Here is an 18,654-nt window from a genome sequence, read left to right as displayed (position 1 = left end):
CACTTTATGGATAATGACATTTTAGCACTCTTTCTGAAGGCGTGCAGGAATGAAAAACTGTTAAATTCAAGAAATAAAAAAAAAATAAAATGACATTTCAGACTTTTTCTCTCCTCCATTCTCTTTTAATATGAGTAAATGGTTATAGATATAAACTTTATCTTATTAGCTTTTGCCCCTTAGATATCTTTCAAATTACATTGAATGATTGAGATTCCAAGTTTTTGTTTTATTATAAGGGTTATATGACTTTAAAAATCTTGAAAATTCCTGTATCCAACCATTCTGTGACCTTTCCCCATCCATGAGCCACCCTCCCAGCTATCCAGAAACTGACATGATAAAAATTAACTGGAATATAGAATCAAGCAATTTGTAGGTAAAGAATGCAGATATTTACAATGTATGCCGTGATTTGAATGATGTTAGGAAACCTTGCCCACTTATTAATTTGTTTGTTTGCTTATTCATTCATTCATTTATTTTTTATTCATTAATTCATTCATTTGTTTGTTTGTTTAATCTTCTTCAGTGGTTTATCAAGATACCTGGAATATTTTGTCTTCTCTGGCAAGGTTCAACAGGTGATCATGCAGTGTAGTTTGAGAACTATAAAGAACCTCAGAGATTAAATCAATCTTCTTTATTTTACAGATGAGAAAACCAAGCCCTAAAAAGTTAAATGACTTGGTCAGAGTTACACAGATTGTAAGCATCAGAGACAGAATTTAGAACTGAGGTCTCCTGACTCTAGAACAACAAAGTGGCCTTGCAGTCAGGAAGAACTGAGTTCATTTTTCATTTTTAATTCCAAATTCTCTCTCTCCAGCCCTTCCCCATCCATTGAGAGGGCAAGAAATATGATATTCACAAAGAGTCAGGCAGGTCTGAAATAACTAAACAGTAATAAAAAGCATCAAAGAAAATTATAGAAAGAGAAAAGAACTATATAATAAGCTCTAACACTGGAAGGAACCTGGGAAACCAGCTAGTCCAGGGGTCCTTCTTATGTGAAATTGATTCCTTTGACAGTCTAGTGAAGCCTACAGACCCCTTCTCAGAATTCTGCTTTTATACATTTCAAATGTATAAAATGAAATACATAGGATTACAAAGGAAACCAATTGTATTTAAATAGCTATCAAACATTAAAAAAAATGTCATGGATGTGAGTTAAGGGTCTTTGGTCTAGTCCAACTCCTTCTACTTCCTTCATTTCACAGGTAAGGAAACCCAGAATAAAAGAGTCAAGTACTTTGTCCAAGGTTAAACAGGAAATAAGTGACAGAGTCAGAATTCAAATGCAGGTGAAGTGATCCAAACCCAGGAAGCTTTCCACTGTACAAATTGTGATTCAATGAGCCAGGAATTTTATATCTCTGTTTTGTTTATTTTCTAAGACTTGAGACAAAACCTTCAGACGTAATAATTCTGGCCTGCTGTGAACAGAAATGTTGTCTTGTGCCTAACAGTGCCAGTGACTAAATGTTCATGTTGACTTTTTATTTCTGCAGAATGATTTTTTAAAATGGACTTGAGATCAAAACAATTTCTAGAGATCTCAAGTCATTTGACTTTTTTTCCTCCTTATTTTCCAATACATCTACTCAATTTTTCAGACCAACTTTCAAGAGAAGAAATTCTAAAGTAATGATTATTAGACCTGAAGGTTTTTTGTTTTTTTTTTTTTTTAGTTTCATCTAAATACTGATTGCTACTGAATAATAACAAACTAATATGTATTTACTGCCTTAGAAGCACAAAATATTTTAAGTGTATGATGTCATCCAATTCTCACAGTTATCAGAGATAGCCAGGACAACAAATATTTGCCCTGTTTTGTAGTTGAGAAAAACTTGGCCTCGGAGACAGTCATCCAACTAATTTGTGTCAGTTAGGATTATAATCCAGTTCTTTCAACTCCAGCCTTCTTTTTCTCTACTGAAGCCCCTTGATGGCGATGAGTATTTTTAGCCACAGGCAAAAAAAGTAGTATAATATAATGGATAAACTGTTAAACTTAGAGTCAGCAAGATCTGGATTCAAATTCTGTATTAACTGTGTGACTCTAAAAAAGCACTTAACCTCTATATGCTTCAGTCTCTTCATTTATAAAATGAATTGGCTGGATTCTATGACCTCAAATTCCCCTTTCAGCTCTTGTTCAACACTTGAAGACCTCTGCTAAAATAGGAATAGATTTGATCAGTATCAGAGGAAGGATTGCCCAATACAAATGAAATGTCTTAAATTTTCTCAAGGGATGGTGTATGTAGCCTTGACATTCACTAGTAACCAAGACAATTATAATAACCATTTAAGAATTTAGCATCCATTGATATCAATACTCATCTATCTAGAAAAAAAAATTAGATCTAATGTTTTCAAAAAATAGATCACCTTGGAGAACTCTTCCAATTATTCTGAATATTGTAGAAGGAAAACCTTGATGCTTCCATAGCTAAAAGAAATAAACATTAACATTAAGGCACTTCATGTTAGGAAGACCAGAAAGGGTAGGGTGGCCATATGCAAAACTTTTAGATGCATCATCTCATTTGATCCTGACAATCACATCATAAAGTAATAGCAAAGGTATTATCCCTAATTTTATAAATGAAGGAAATAAGATCTAGAGAAGTTATGTAACTCACTCCATATTTCAGTCTAGTCCAAATCTTCTTACTTTTCATGCTACAGCATACCTGGCCATTCCTTATTTAGTAAATACAGCAGTGTATAGTCATTTCAGTCATGTTTGAATATTTGTGACCCCATTTGGAGTTTTCTTGAGAAAGATACTGGAATGGTTTCCCATTTCTTTCTGCAGTTTATTTTATAGATGAGAAAACTGAAGCAAACAGATTTAAGTGACTTAGACAAAATAAGGGTCTCAGGCCAGATTTGAACTCAGGAAGGTGAGCATTCCTGACTCCAGGCCCAACACTCCACACACTGTACCACCCAGCTGCCCAAGAATAACAGTACCTTTTCCCATTCCTGATCCCCTGGGAGCAGGCCCAATCACCATTCCAACTGGCCAAAAGGAAGCTTGGGTTAAGCTTTCTTTCAGTCAGGAATAATTTAGGAGCTTAAAAAGACAAGGAAAAGTTATTCAACTGATTGAACATTTCTTATTTTCAATCTAAATTCTGCCTGCTATTGAGTAATAATACCATATATCTACATGCTAATATTTAGATAGAAAGATATAGACAGGTATCTATATATCTCTGTCTATATAGAGATATAAAAATATCTCTGTATGTACACAGATATCTATCTATATTTACATACACTATTGATCAAATCAATAATCATGTAATAAAGCTAATTTACCATGTGCTAGGTAACTGTGCTAAGAACTGACAGCAAAATAACTGTATGGATATGTATACATATATTGTATTTAACATATACTTTAACATATTTAACATGTATTGGTCTACCTGCCATCTGAGGGAGGAGATGGAGGGAAGGAGGGGAAAAGTTGGAACAGAAGGTTTTGCAAGGGTTAATGCTGAAAAATTACCCATGCACATATCTTGTAAATAAAAAGCTATAATAAAAATAAATAAATAAATATAAAGTAAGAGCTAACAATACTAAAAAAGGAAAAATGGTTTCTATTCACAAGGATCTTCCTTGCTAATGGAAAGACAAAATTTACACATATGTTTATATACAAATTAATGCACAAAGTAGATGTAAGGTAATCTTGGAGGGTCCGAAATTAATAGATGTGGGCTGGGGTACAGGAAAGACTTCTGTGGAAGACAGAAATGAGCTGAGTCTTGAAGGAGTTCAGGGATTCTAAGATTCAGAGGTGAGGAGGGAGAGTATATTCCAGGGGATAGAGATCAAGGTTGTATTTCACTTTAATTATCCTAAATTACCATTAGTTAACTTGTTTGGGCATTTTGCCAACGTACTTTGCCATCTCCTTGACAAAGCCCTGCCTCTTAGAATAGTTCATGGTCAAGAATCTTTACTTTCTCTCTTTTCATCCTCTTGATCCTGATCAATCCAATAATTACAAGTATTTATAAAGTCCCTGCTAGGTGCCAGGCACTGTGCTAAGCACTAAGGCTATAAAGAAAGACAAGACTAGTCCCTGCCCTCAGTGAGCTCATGACTTAATGGGGGAGGGCAATATGCAAACAATTATGAACGAGCAAGATATATACAAAATAAATTCGAGATAATTTAGGTGGTTCTGGCAGATTTCTAGCAGAAGGCAGGATTTTAGTTTGAAGGCAGTCACAGAAGCCAGGAGACAAAAACAAATCCTTTAAAGAAGTCTGAGGAGGTTTGCAAGAAGGTTATAATAAGCAAGAGACATTATAGGGAATCCTCAGTAAAAGGATATAGAAAACAGAATGTAAACAATTCTTTGCAGCGACTGTATTAGTTACCACAGTAATAGCTATGTTGTCTATTTCTCATAGCCAGTTAGATGAAACAAATATTATTGGCACAGTGCATGAAACATTGAGTTTCTCACAATATTTTAATTCCTTTCCTCCTGACCCAAGTGCCCATCGAACTATATATCCCGTTAGGCTTTTGGCAAAGACTTATTTACTGATTCCAAAATCTTACTAAAAAGTATATACAAATTCTATAAGTAGGAGAAACAAGAAAGAGCCCTGGACTTGAAGCCAAGAGTCCAATGTTTTTTGAACCAGCACAAGTCACTAAATGACTGCAAAACTCTAGAAAATTCTCTAGACCTTAATTCTCTTTTCTGCAAAATGAGTAAATTGGATTATTGTCCAATTAGTCCTAAAAGGACTCATCCTTTCTAGTTCTAGAATTCCATAATTATCTTCTTCAAATACACATACAAGCGGGCACGCGCACACACACACACACACACACACACACACACACACACACACACACACACACAGAGCCAATTTTTGGCCAAGCATTATCAGATTCTGAATACTTACAAATGTAAAAAATAATCCTACCCATCTATTGCTACATAAAAACAGAGGCTAAACTAGTGACATTGTTATACATTTAAGCAAGGCGGCATTCATTCAAATAATTCTTATTCCATCCTACCCTTCAGTTCAATCAGCAGACTCATTTAAATAGCATATCCCAGAACTGTATACATATACAACAAACATGTATGCAAAGGTTTGCACATTTTAGCATTTATATCACGTTTTTAAAATATTATATCAATGCACATATAGCACTGATAATAGCCAGCTAACCCATTTGACACTCACATAGGAATTATATTATTTTTCATTGGGCATCCAATGTACAAATGAAATTCTGTATAAATGAGACTGCGTTTTAATAAGCTCTAGCTCACAGATCAACAACTATGACTCTTGGTCATAGAAGGTTTGACCAGTTTCCATACTACTCAGAGATATTAGTCAAGTTTGGAGATTTCAGAGAATTAGACAAGGTCTCAATTGATCAATTTTAGAAATTAATATCAAACTATCGGTTCCACTTTATTGGAAGTCTTCAAACAAAATATTTCTGTCTGAAAATGGAATTAAGTCTTGGAAGATGGTAGATTTCACCTCACTGAAGGTCTTCAACCAAGACCTGTGTTGAAGAAGAGATTTCTGTTCAGGTTCAGTTTAGACTTAGAAGTCTTTGAGGTTGGGTTTCAGTAATTCTATGTCCTAAAAGGCTTATTTTTAACCTAAAAGGTTATTTTTTTAAAGCCATCTATTTTAACTATTTTCATTATATTTCACTATACTTCAATTTTCACTGTACTTTATATTAATGCTTCCTTCATCTTTCAACACCTTATACTATTAACATTGGTTTAGAGGAGCAACTTCAATGAATTTATTTTAGTGTGAAGTTGGTTTTAATAAATGTCACAGTTTATTTAATAAATTTATTTATTAATAAATTAATAAAACAAATGTAATAAATTTATTTATTAATAAATTTAATTAAATAAATTTAATTTAATAAATAATGTCACAATTAGGGGTTTAGTCTAGTCCTAGTCAAGTGGCTTCCTAAGGTCATATGACATAGAATGAGAGGATCATATATTTTTACAAATAGAAATGACTTTTAAGATTATGTAGAAGAACCCCCTATTTTACATATAAGAAAATTGAGCCTTTAAAAGTTTAAATGATTAAGTAACATATTACTCAAGGTAACCTGGGAATAGGACTGAATATTCCTCTAAGAATTCCAAGGGTACTCTACATTTCAGCTATTTTTACCCTACAATTTAATCCCTAGTTCTGTGCTTCTCCCTTCTCCTACCTCCTGATTCATCCTCTCCTCTCAAGAATACTTCATCCTGCAATAACCTATAATGGGGTATTTCAATGTATCTTATGACCTTAATGATATGAGTTTTTATCATTGAATGATATTGAATGAATGATTCATAACAATGAGTTCTTTCTTCATTGGTACAGACCATACAATTTTCCTTATTTTTTTTTGTGACAATTAAAGATGCCCATAGAGGTCCCAACAAGGACCTAGATCATGGAATCACAGAATCTCAAAGCAAAAAAGGATCTCAAAAGCCATCTAATCCAACCCATACCTAAACAAGAAATTTCTGTTACAAGATACCTGACATTTGGTTGTCCCAGTTTTCCTTTGATGTCTCCAATGAGATAGAACTTGCCATTTTCTAAAACAATTCATTACTTTTGGGCATCACTAGTTTTAAGGAAATTTTCTCCATTATATAAAGATGAATTTGTCTCTTTGCAACTCCTCCATTGTTTCTAATTCTGCCCTCTGAATGATCTCTTCACACAGCACGTATAACAAGTGAACACTCAAGCAATCTCTCTGTTCTCTTTCACCTTCAATATGGCACAAGCTCACTTCCTCTTCTAATCATATATTTTTCTGAAGATGTTTTACTCAGCTGTTCTTAAATCTTCATTGGTAATATGTTGCAACCCATTCATGCCCCATGGGATATAATGTAGAGGCAACCTACAGTTCTTATTATTTCTCCTGTGGACCTATATCCAATATCTCTGTGTCTTTTTAAATGTGTAAGACCTTGAAGGGGAATTATTTTTTAAAATCCATGGTAAAAGATGTCAATTAGTGTAAGTATGATTTTTTCCATTAAGACCTTTATTTTAAATAAAAACTTTTTTGTATTTATGATTTTTAGACAGTTTTTCTCTTGAAAGAGGGTGGTAGAATATAATGAGTGACAGAATAGTTTATTGTATTTGAAACTTTCCTTTTGATAAAGTCATTTCCAAATAATATCATTTCTTCTCTCTTGGCCATACCCTGTTTTACATCTTCTGTTCAGTCAACACTGATTGATATGACCCATGATATAGCTTATGCTATATTTTTTTGGCTAAAAGAGATGTAGGAATAGTTCAGTATGTTAAAAGATATGTTTTATCATCATTAATAGAAGAAAATTAAGTGAAACAATATTTAAAAACATGAGGCATAAAATAACAGCATTTATGGCAAGTATCCAGTACTTTTTTTCCAATGGTGATAAATCTCTTCCCACAATTTTGTATCAGTGTTACTTTCAAGTAACTAAAACTTAATGTCTAGACTAATTCTACTTTTTAAAAATAAAACATGATGACCCTAAAAAAAAGTTCAAAGTTGACTTATGGCCAAAATTCAATTTTATTTCTTTTTCTATCATTAATCAATGTCATTTGTAGCTTTTAAAAGTCCAGTATTTTCACGGCCTTAATTATATACAGTTTTATTCAATTTAACATACCTTTTAAGCATCATACTAGGTGCAAGAGATACATAAACAGAAAGTACAAAGTCTCTGTCCTAAAGAAGCTTATGTTTTACTGAGAAGATATAACACAACACACACACACACACACACACACACACACACACACACACATATACATATACACAAATTGGTTCAACAGTAACCATGCTACCAGGACTAAATTTGGAATACTTAGAATAACCAATAATTTTTTGCCTGAAGGTCACAGAAGCAGTGATATTATTAAGTTGAAAATGTGAACTCTGGGAAAGGAAGATTTTGAATGCAGTTTAGAGGATGAACTAAATACAAACCAAAGACATCTTACTTTCTCCCCTCTCTATTCTTGTGAAAGAACTGTCCTTAGTTACCTGTCCAATACATTCATTTTCAGTCTTCCTTTTCTGGAGAAGGGAAGAGTAAAGGCAGAGAAATCTATTGTGTTACCTATGAGTTGCAGCTCTGAGTCAGCTTGTGTTCCAAATAACCTATTCCTCGATTGTTTTATGTCTTTTAATTGTTTGTTGATTTAGTCTCTTCAATAGAACAAGTGACAGCTTGACTTATATGATTAAGGATGGCAGAAAGGACAGTTGGGGGTTGGGAGTTTCTTTTGGCCCTAAGAAAAAAAGCATACTTTATTCCCTTTGTCGAAAGCTAAGGTGGAAGAGAGAGCATAGAATTTGCCTGTGCTTTTTTAAAAGATAATTTTTTTTTCCAGAACAAAGGGGTTGAGTAGGAAATGAGGTCACCACAGGAGACAGAGTACTAGTAAGAGAGACCACTGATGCCTTACATGTTTGATTATTACACTTGAGTACATGATTACACAAGCGGTATCACAAGTCGAATTTCTCTCTTTACACTTAGAGAAGTCAATACAGAGCACAAACAGAACATTAAAAACCATAAAGATGAGGACAGGCTTCTCATGAGCTAAATCATGAAGGAAAAAAAGAATTGTAAGAGATGGAGGTGGAATGCACTCCAAATATATGAGATGTGTTGGCAGGAATCAATAAATTTAGGGATATATTTGTGTGTCATCAGTGTTTATTTCTATGTATAAAAATTCCCAGCTATTACCAATAGTTTAATGATAAGAAATTTGGCATTTGATTATTCTTTTAGACATGATGGGAAGGGTTCATTTCCCTAGGTTTGATATTCATTTAAAAAAAAAAAAGGTAAAAAGTGCTGAGATTCTAAAAAGATACAATTTTTCTTCTCTCCTTCCTCCCTCAAACCTTAAATATACAATGTATCTATATGTATCTATATTTATTTGTTTGTTATTGTCAGGACATGTGATTTTATTATATAAGAAACTCTCAGATATGGATATTTTCTCATAGATGCAGAACAGCAACTCCTCTATAATTATAATTGTAGATATAACTATAATCGTAGACACTTCCCTGTATCATAGTTACAGATTATCATAGTCATCCAACAAATGCATCTCAAAGGCTGGACTTGAATTCAAATCTCCTTTATTCCAACGCTGGCTTTCAGATCATCATAATATACTGCCTCTCATGTGTGTATATACAAAATAAGTAATATTATAAGGATTTAGTCGAGACAAGAAGCATTTATTATACATAGAAAAATGAGTATTGGACTTGAAATATGAATCCCAGATTTACTTCTCACTGGATAAAGTCATTTCAACTTTCTAAACCTCAGTTTTCTCATCTATAAAATGAGGATAATAATATTTGTGCCATCCCCACTGTTAGTTATGAGGATAAAAAATACAAAAGCAGAGAAGTCATTTTGTAACCATAAAGCATGATATAAAATGTAATGATGATAATATGCTCTCAATTATCTACTTTAATAGAGTGACATGATTGATCCTAAATAGATTACACTCTCCAATTTTTTTAAAAAAAATAATTTACTTGGAATATATTACATGATAATTTCTGTAGCAAGTTCACTTTAATTATAAATCACTTGGTAATTATTGAAGACAGTTTTCATTCACTCAGAGAATTCCAAAGTTGAAAGAAAATTTATCAGCATTCCCACTACAATGTCCCTTACAATTCATTTTTTGAATTTTTTAAATATCATTCAATCTTGTCTTGAAAATCTCTAATGAAGATTGCTTTCAGAAAGCACAACTTACTTTTGGGCAGCTATAAATGATAGGGCTTTTTCCCTCCATAGAATGTAAAAATCCTTATCTGAAAAAGTGAGCATAATTCAACAGGGGGAACTGGAAGGGGAATGAAACTCTAATGGAATTGGAAACTTTAAAGCATTTTTAAATGAAAAGATCAAAGCTGAATATACACAAGTCAAGAGAAAACTGGAAGGGAAATTTCATTTGAGCAACTGGAAGAAAATTACAATGATACAATGCTAACATCTAATAGGGAGAGAAGAAACAAGTGTCTCTTCATAGCTTTAATACTTTCAAAGGTTACTGAGGGAGTTAAATAAGAAAAATGGAAGACCTGGGGGTGTATTTGGTTATACTCTTAGAGTTTGAAGAAGAAAAAAAGAGGAGAGTAAAAGGAATTCATTAGTGTAGAAAGGAGGAAGAAAAGTCAAAACTTGCTATTTGCATAACTAGAGTGTGTGAGAAAGAGGGAAAATAAGCCCTCCCTTCTCAAGAGAAGATTGGACCAGGCATCTGATGAGTCTCACTCTTATCTAAGAAAAATTGAACATATGTATGCATAAGCATAATCAACACACACACATACACACACACACACACACACACACACACACACACACACACACACACACTCACCAGGGAAATAGGCAGTAATAGGAAAGAGGAGTGGGTAAAAGAGAGGATAATACCAGAAAAGGAAGAGTTGCAAACAACACAAATTCCCTGATCCTGAAGGGGAATTTAAAACATACACACACACCAAACAAACAAAAAACAAAGAACTAGACTCTAAAGGGGTCCCCATCGATTGGAGAATGGCTAAAGAAACAATAGTATATGCATGCAATGGAACAGCATTGTGTCATAAGAAATGAAGTAGATCACTTAGAAGAAATCTTGATTAATGCAGAGTAAAGTAAGCTGACCCATGAGAACAATTTACACAATAACTCTTTACTCTACCAAAAAAAAAAAGCAACTTTGAAAGAGACATAAGAATTTTCATTAAGCAATGACAAATAACAACTATGGATCACCTGTCATTGAAGCATGTTTCCTACCTCCTGATAGAGCAGTGATAGTCTCAAGGTGAACAAAGAGATATGAACATAACTTCTGTGTAAATATGCTTTACTTGACTATGTTTATTTGTTATAAGGGGATATTTACTTCTTATCAGTTTCAAACCAATTCCTGGGATTTGCTAATTCATAGATGAACACCAATTTGTGTTCTACCCTTCTAGAGGGAGTTCTTACAACAGAAATCTCATACACTGAAAATATCACAGAACCTTCATATGTTTTTGTTGAGTTAATCCATAATACCAGTCCCTAAATAGCTCATAATGTCCTTGCAGTTCCCAAACTCAATATTCCACTTCCTGGCAGTATCTTTACATGAGCTCTTTCTTCTATCTGGAATGTACTCCCTTATTGCTTCAACTTCTGAAAATCCATAGTTTCTAGAAAAGTTTAGTTTAAGTACCACATAAACTTTTTTCTGATTACCTTAAGTTTTTAATCCTCCCATTCTCCTCAAATTATTTTTTATTTATGTATATTCTAATCACATAATAGAATGTTTACTCCTTGAGGGCAGCAACTATTTAATTTGTTTTTATTCATATTTCTAGATCTAGTAAGCACCTAGCATATAGTAAGTACTCAGGATCATAGGATCATAGATTTAGAGATAGAAGAGACCATGTTTATTCCTACAATTTTAGATGAGGATCTAAGGCCCCAAGATGTTAAATATTTTGCCCAGGTTTACCTAAGTCATAAGTGGAAGAATTGAGATTTAAACTTAAATCCTCTTATTCCAAATCCAATATTCCTTGTTGAGTTGAAACTTCATTGACAGCCAAAACTTACACAAATACATGAAAGACATACAAGGCAATAGCATGTAATACTGTAAAGATTGAAAACTCAACCAATTTGCCTTAATACACAGGGCATATAGCTAAATAATATAGATGATCAGAAAAGAGAAAAATCAATGTTACCTGCTTAACAAATACAGATGAACCACTCCAGTGCTGGAAGGAACGTTAGGGATCATATATTCTAATTCTTCCCCCCCCCATTTTTCTAGGAAGAAGAAATCACAAGATCAAATAGCAAGTAAGTGGCATCTGAGGTAATCCACAGTTTACAATTTCATCATTGTAGGATTGCTACAGTTCAAGGTCTTATTGATGGTCTTCAGAAATTGTTATGACTAGGAAAAAATAATAAAACTTTTTCAGTGGCCAACCTTCTATTGAAGTCTCTCAAAATTTAACTAAACTTCTCAGACTTCTTGGTAGGAATGTTGAGAGCTTGTTCTATCCTAATACAATCTCCCAATATTCAGGTTCACCACCAAGCAATAATATGGCATCAGAGTTAAAAGTCAAAAAAGTATAATCTTTTTAATGATACCAGAGAAATATAAGAGTAAAAATGCCACCCCCTTTTAACTCAGCACATCAGTATCTTCCCAGTGAATGCTTGAATACCTTTTGTTTTAGAACTTGGAAACTCCTAAATAAAATAAACTTGTCTTTTCCATGAAACACTCTTTCTGTGATCCTGCTTTGGGGTTTCCTACATGTTTTTTCAAATAAATGAAAATATTCCATTTGTATTTAAACCCTTATCACAAAGTTGATGTTATTTGTAACTATGCCTCTCTTAAAAACAAAACAAAAATAGTATTGCATTTCTGAATCAGGGGTTTCACTTAAGGGAAGATTCTCAAATGTCATTATCCATCTCCCTCACCTTTTTAAAATTTATTTTTAATTTTTTCTCACTTTCTTTTTAGAATTATAAATATCAAAAATATCAAAGACTACAGATATTGGAATATAGTTTGGCAATCCACAAACCTAATGGCAAACTAGAATGAGTCATGAGGATTCCTGAAGAAGCATTCATTCCCTTAGGGAAGAAACAATTTTTTAAAAATACACTTTATTTATCTCAAAAATAAATATTATACTATTGTAAATCAAATTAATGGTTATATTTTTCTATTTTCTTAATTAAAATAATTTATAATTTAAAAATTGCTACCTTTAAAAGACCCTAAAATCAGCTTTATGTAAATCATCATTCATGATTTATGAAAAATGACCCAACTACTTTGGAGGGACTAGAATAGCACTGAAATTGTCCCTTAGAAAATGGCTCTTTCAAATCAAAGATTTGTATCATATTTAACTATTTTTAAGCACCTATTATGTATCAAATTATTATAAACTTCAAGGTCATCTAGCATTCCTCAGATGAGAAAACAGAGGCTCAGAACAATTCAAGTGATTTGCCCGGTGTCATAAAAGTAATAAGGGGCAGAGCCAGAATTGAAAAGATCGTCTGATGTCCAATGCAGCACTTATCTCACTTCACCACCACAACACAACACTGTATTTTGATAGAGACAAAAATCAAACCTCTATTCTCAAGGAGTTTGCATTCTATTGGGGATAAAGAATACAACATGCATACAAATAAAGTAAAGACAAAGAAATTTCCAGAGAAAGAATCCAAAGAACTAGGGACATTAGAAAAGGCTTTGAATAAGAGATGGTACCTGAGATAAGCCTAAGGGAAGACTGGATACCAATATACCATATGATATATAAGGGGAGAAACATTTTCATGTCATAAGTAAATCCGGATCACTTAGGAAAACACCACCACCTTCTTGAATATGTATTGTGAAGATATCTTGCTCAACTGTTACCAAATCAAGAAGTATCTCACAAGATTTTTCATTTATTGGAGAAGTCAGCAAGAAATGTATCCTAAACATGTATTAGGAGATGAAGGTGGAGAGTCTCCAAGTGAAAGAGAAAATTTGATCCAGTTTCTAATCATTTAAATCCTGATTTAATTCTAAAAGCCCTCCTGATTACATTTCATTCAATAATCATTCCTTTTAAGAAAGCTTTCTATTAGGAAACAACTCAGACTCAATCCAACTTAAAAAGTTTTATAGAAAGAACTCTTTCTCAAACACTTTAGGGAAGGCACTCCCTCAAGATCGAAGCCCAATCAACCCTCAACTCTCTCTCAGGCAATTGTACATTACATACATAGAATGCAGTCTAATAGAGATCAGAGAACTTTTATTAGCCACAAGTTAAACTAACTTTTATTAGAAAAATGCTACTGGTGAAGCTTTGATTCAAGTCGTATATACAGCAATTTATTTTTAAGTGCTTAAATATGCTTAGAAAATTAACCACATAAGCCTCCTATAATTGAAAAGTTGCTCTTAAAAGGTCCTGATTCATCCTTCATATTCATATATAGGGCTAGTTGATAATGTCTCTTCTCTTGAAATCATGAATTATGGTGAAGCCTTCCTGTATTGTAGCCTCTATAAGCAAAGCTTCATCTGAAATTTGTGAGTCTAAGTTGACTAAATTCTATCAGTCTTTGGGCTTGACTCAGAAGCCAGAAATTGTGAAGTTATAACCTTGCATACATGTGTAATCTCACTCCCATCTTCAGCTCAAGGTAATTTATAGGAGGACAGTTATGTGGTGCCAAGCGCTGCATCCCATTCACCACCAGAAATTTGGTTACTTTGCCCTGCCTCTCAACAATTCCACTGAATTTTAGAAGTTCATCTGAAGGATCATCTCCCTTTGTGAATGTAGCACTCAATATTACAGGAGTATCTTGCAGGAAAGTGCCACAGGCTTGAAACAAAATGGAGCTACATGTGTAATGAATAGAATACTGCATAAGGTATAAAGAAGTTTTTCTTACTTCTCTAGAAGGAAAAAGAGGGAAAAACCAATGGAAGACAGAGATCATATCATAGTTCTAGAGCTTAATGAGACCTCATAGGTTGTTTAGCTCACTTTCCTAATTTTATACATGAGGAAACTAAGTCCTTCAAAAGTAAAAAGTGACTTATCTAAGGTCACAAAGTAATAAAAGTTGGTAAGAGAGAAATCACGAAAACCAGATTTTTCTTGATTCCAAGTCATTCAATGTCCTAGTTGCTACGAATTTTGGCTTCTGTGGTGAGAGAGAAACAGACAAGAGAAAGAGTCACAGACAGTTAAAGAGAAATAGAGACACAGGAAGATACACAGAATGACAGAGATACCAAAAGAGAGACAGATTTAGCAAAACAGAAAGTGAGAGACATATAAATAAAAAGAGACAGAGAGATAGAGACAGAAAGAGACACAAAGACATACAAGAGAGATATCAAAAGAGAAAGATAGACAAAGACAGAGATATCAAAAGAGAGGAGAGAGAGAGAGAGAGAGAGAGAGAGAGAGAGAGAGAGAGAGAGAGAGAGAGAGAGAGAGAGAGAGAGAATATAATTGGGAGAGAAGGATTATTCACATAATCGTGGAACTTGAGATAGAAGGAGCCTTCAAGGCCATCAATCCCTTCATTTTACACATGAATAAACCAAATCACTTGCCAAAATTTACACAGGTAATAAGCATCAGAGACAGGATCTGAATCAAATTCTCTTATTCTAGAATCAGTATTTTTCCCATTTTATCTCCAAGGTCATGAAGGAGCATATTTTGAGTCAATAGTCCTTATACTGTGATAACAAAACTTTGGAAAAGCTGCAAGGAAGAATATACTGAAGTGGAAATGGGTGGTGGTGGTATGCATAGTAGAAAGGGCACAAGACTGGGATTCTATTCTTAGCACCAGCACTGTATGTATAACCTTAGGAAAGTCAGTTAACTTCCCTAGATTTCAGATTCCTGTAAACTGTAAACTAAGGGAAGGACTAGATATTTCCTGAAATCCTCTCCAGACTCAAGTCTATGATTCCATGATCCCTCTGCCCTCATTGTGTAATTCACCTTTCTTTGTGCCACAGTTTCTGCCTCCAGAAAAACTGGGAAGCCTTTCTTCATTAGGGACTTGATAATCATCAATGTTCTGAATTCCTTAAATGAAAATGTCATAGATACTACAGAGAAGAAAAAAAGGAGTGGAAATGAAAGCTTCCTTCAAGTAGAAGCTCAAAGAATTAGGAAAATATTTTTTTAAATAATATTAGGGCTAGATAAGATCTTAGAGATCTTCAAATCTAACTCCATCCTCTTTAAAGCTGAGTTAACTGAGAGAGGTTGGGTTAATTTGCACAAAGGCACACAACTAGTTATTGTTACAGTTGGGCCAAGAAGCTAGTCTTCCTCTCATTAAGCAGAAATAGCATTGTTAATTTTAGAGACTAACAAAATTAAATGACTTGTCAGTCTTATAGAGCATCTTTCTTTAATATAGAAAATACATGTCTGTAACCATGTCATACAACATACATAAGTTGATACTCACATATGTCTTAGGCAATATAGAAAAAATCCTATTAATATTTTACTTTTCTTAGTTAACTATAGTCCAACCTTGTGAGCAAAAAACAAGGTTAAGATTTTGTTAACTATAGTCCAACCTTGTGAGTAAAAAACAAGGCAAGATTCAGTTGTTAAGATTTTAAAGGAATACTTTTTACTCTTTCTATATATGTAAATGATTTCATTTAAACATACATTGCTCCTCATGGAAGATGGGCAAAGAACTAGAGAGCAGAATATCATTTACAAAGATGAAGTCACTGTAGGTACTTTATTTATAAGGAGGATTCAATCTGGATGGGAGGAAAAGGGTTTTTTTCCCCCCTTTAGAAGTGACTGCAAATTTTAAAACATTAAAAAGGAAAGATAATGAATGTATTTAAAATATAAATAGGATATCCATAACACTTGAGCCATCTACCATTTTTAATATTAAAATAATTCAATTTCAATACATTTGGGAGACATAAGCAAAGTGCAGAGATAATATTTAGTATTAACTATATAAATGTCAGTTATTATTTATGAATTATATTTTGCATTGGGAGATTTATAAAGTTGTACAGCTTTAGAGCCTATTGAAAAGATCCCATTTTATGAAAACCACCAAAATTACACAACAGATTTTCAATTATTCACAATTAATTTACTTACATTCCTGGAAAATCTTTTTCTTGTGATATTGTCATTGTCTCCCCTTTATTAATTTACTACTGTTTGTATTTATTATTATTCTGAATTAGTACCATTAGGAATGATGTGAGCCATAAAGTAAGAGCATATACTCAGAGTTCTACTTTGGGGTGAAACCTGTGAGAAGTGACACTGTTTATTCCTAATTTAAAGTGTGTTATCTGGAATAAGTGAGGAGACATACAGAATAAGAAATCCGGGGAACTTTTCCATTTATTGAGTTCAGTCTTAACAATGGGACTTCTTTATTTTTGTTGAGTTTTGAATTCTCATCTAATAGACTCCCCAAAAAGAATTCAAAGGCCAAATGTATTTTTTCCATTAGTCTCCAGTTTGAATTTTCCACACAATGCACATAATCAGTGATGTTATACCTGGATAATTCATTTAAGTTCTCTGTCTCAATTTCTTGAGCTATAAAATAATATTAATAATATTTGTATTATCTAATTCAAAAGATTTATTTTAAAAATTATTTGTGCATCTTAAAGTTCTAAGTGTTATTAAATTTAGCAAGCTTAAATGCCTACTATAGGCAAAGTACTGTCCCAGTGCTGGGTTACAAAGAAAAACAATTCCTAGCCTGAAGAATCTTACTTTTTACTAACTGATAATGATGATAAATCGAGTTACTATATCACTCTTTTTTTTCACAAAATCAATCCCTTTTTATCCCTGGTTTTTCTTCTTCTTTCACTGCCATCCCCAGTTTAGCATAGTTTAAAATCCAGATTAAATGACACTTCTGCTATTCTCTAACTAAAGTGATCTGTCCCTCCTCTGAACTGCCATAGAACTTAATTCTAACTTTCTTATGCATTTATCATATGCTACTTCATATTATAGTTAATTTTATCCATATCTTATTCCCCTTGTTATATCAAGAACATCTGTGAGGAGAGGCTGGTCTCATATATCTTTTTATCTCTACCGGTACTTAATAGCATACTGCACTTAGTAGGCACTCAAAAAATCTCTGCCTAATGAATTATTGCATAATACTTTAAAATGTTTTATTCTATCACATAATTGTTATTTTTCACTGTGAATTTATGTTAATATTCTGAACTTTTCTAGAGAAATGAAATGTTGATGTTCTAATAACCAAACTGAAATATAATTAAATCTGAATGATCTGATAGTAGAAGACAGCATTCAGCAAACAAGTATTCAGTCAAAGAAGTTTTTTTAAACCCTAGATGTTTTTCAAAAAACCAGAAATATGATAGAATCCTATTATTAAAACTCGTTATGTAGGGTTAGAAACTGATCACTTAAATTATGACATCTCTAAATGAATGTGTTATATTCTGACACATACATCACCATAGTCACCAAGGATGCCCCCCACTTGTCTTTGGAATATGGAATATGATTTTTATTTTCAGCAGCAGATTTATCTAATTATTTTAGGCTGTGGCTATTATCAAAATTAATTTTCATTTCTTGAGCACACATTGATGGAGGAAAAAGTGCCAGAAACATGTTATGTGGCATTGGAAATATCTTCAAGTAAACTAAAAAACAAAGTAACTTTAGAGCCAAAGAAAGTTGCTTTGCTTTCACGAAGACAACTGAAATGAATTAGTTCAAACTTTATGAGCAAAAGTAATGGAAAAGTTTCCTTCCAAAAAGACAGTCCAGGCTTTAAAAGGAGGCTTAAAGTCACTGCAAATAGGCACAAGTGTGAGATTTGAAAAAGGGGGTGTGTGGAGGAAGAATGTTCCTGAATGACTGTACTGT

General features: G+C 33.2%; 1 protein-coding gene across 3 annotated transcripts in view; it reads right to left on the bottom strand.

Moving 5' to 3' along the window:
* SLC2A12 (solute carrier family 2 member 12) overlaps positions 1-18,654 on the bottom strand; it is an 89,819-nt gene that overhangs the window by 35,712 nt on the left and 35,453 nt on the right. Inside the window, exon 1 of one of the 3 annotated variants that reach the window (XM_074309788.1) lies at positions 8,119-8,146. The exons of the other annotated variants lie outside the window; for them this stretch is intronic. Coding sequence (XP_074165889.1) covers positions 8,119-8,131 — 13 coding nt within the window. The 5' untranslated portion in view covers positions 8,132-8,146. Of the gene's footprint in view, positions 1-8,118; positions 8,147-18,654 lie in introns of those variants that run through there. 3 annotated transcript variants of the gene reach the window in all.

Source organism: Sminthopsis crassicaudata, chromosome 4, assembly GCF_048593235.1.
Source record: "Sminthopsis crassicaudata isolate SCR6 chromosome 4, ASM4859323v1, whole genome shotgun sequence".
In the NCBI taxonomy this organism is placed as follows: Eukaryota; Metazoa; Chordata; class Mammalia; order Dasyuromorphia; family Dasyuridae; genus Sminthopsis; species Sminthopsis crassicaudata.
This window is presented reverse-complemented; position numbering and strand designations above follow the sequence as displayed.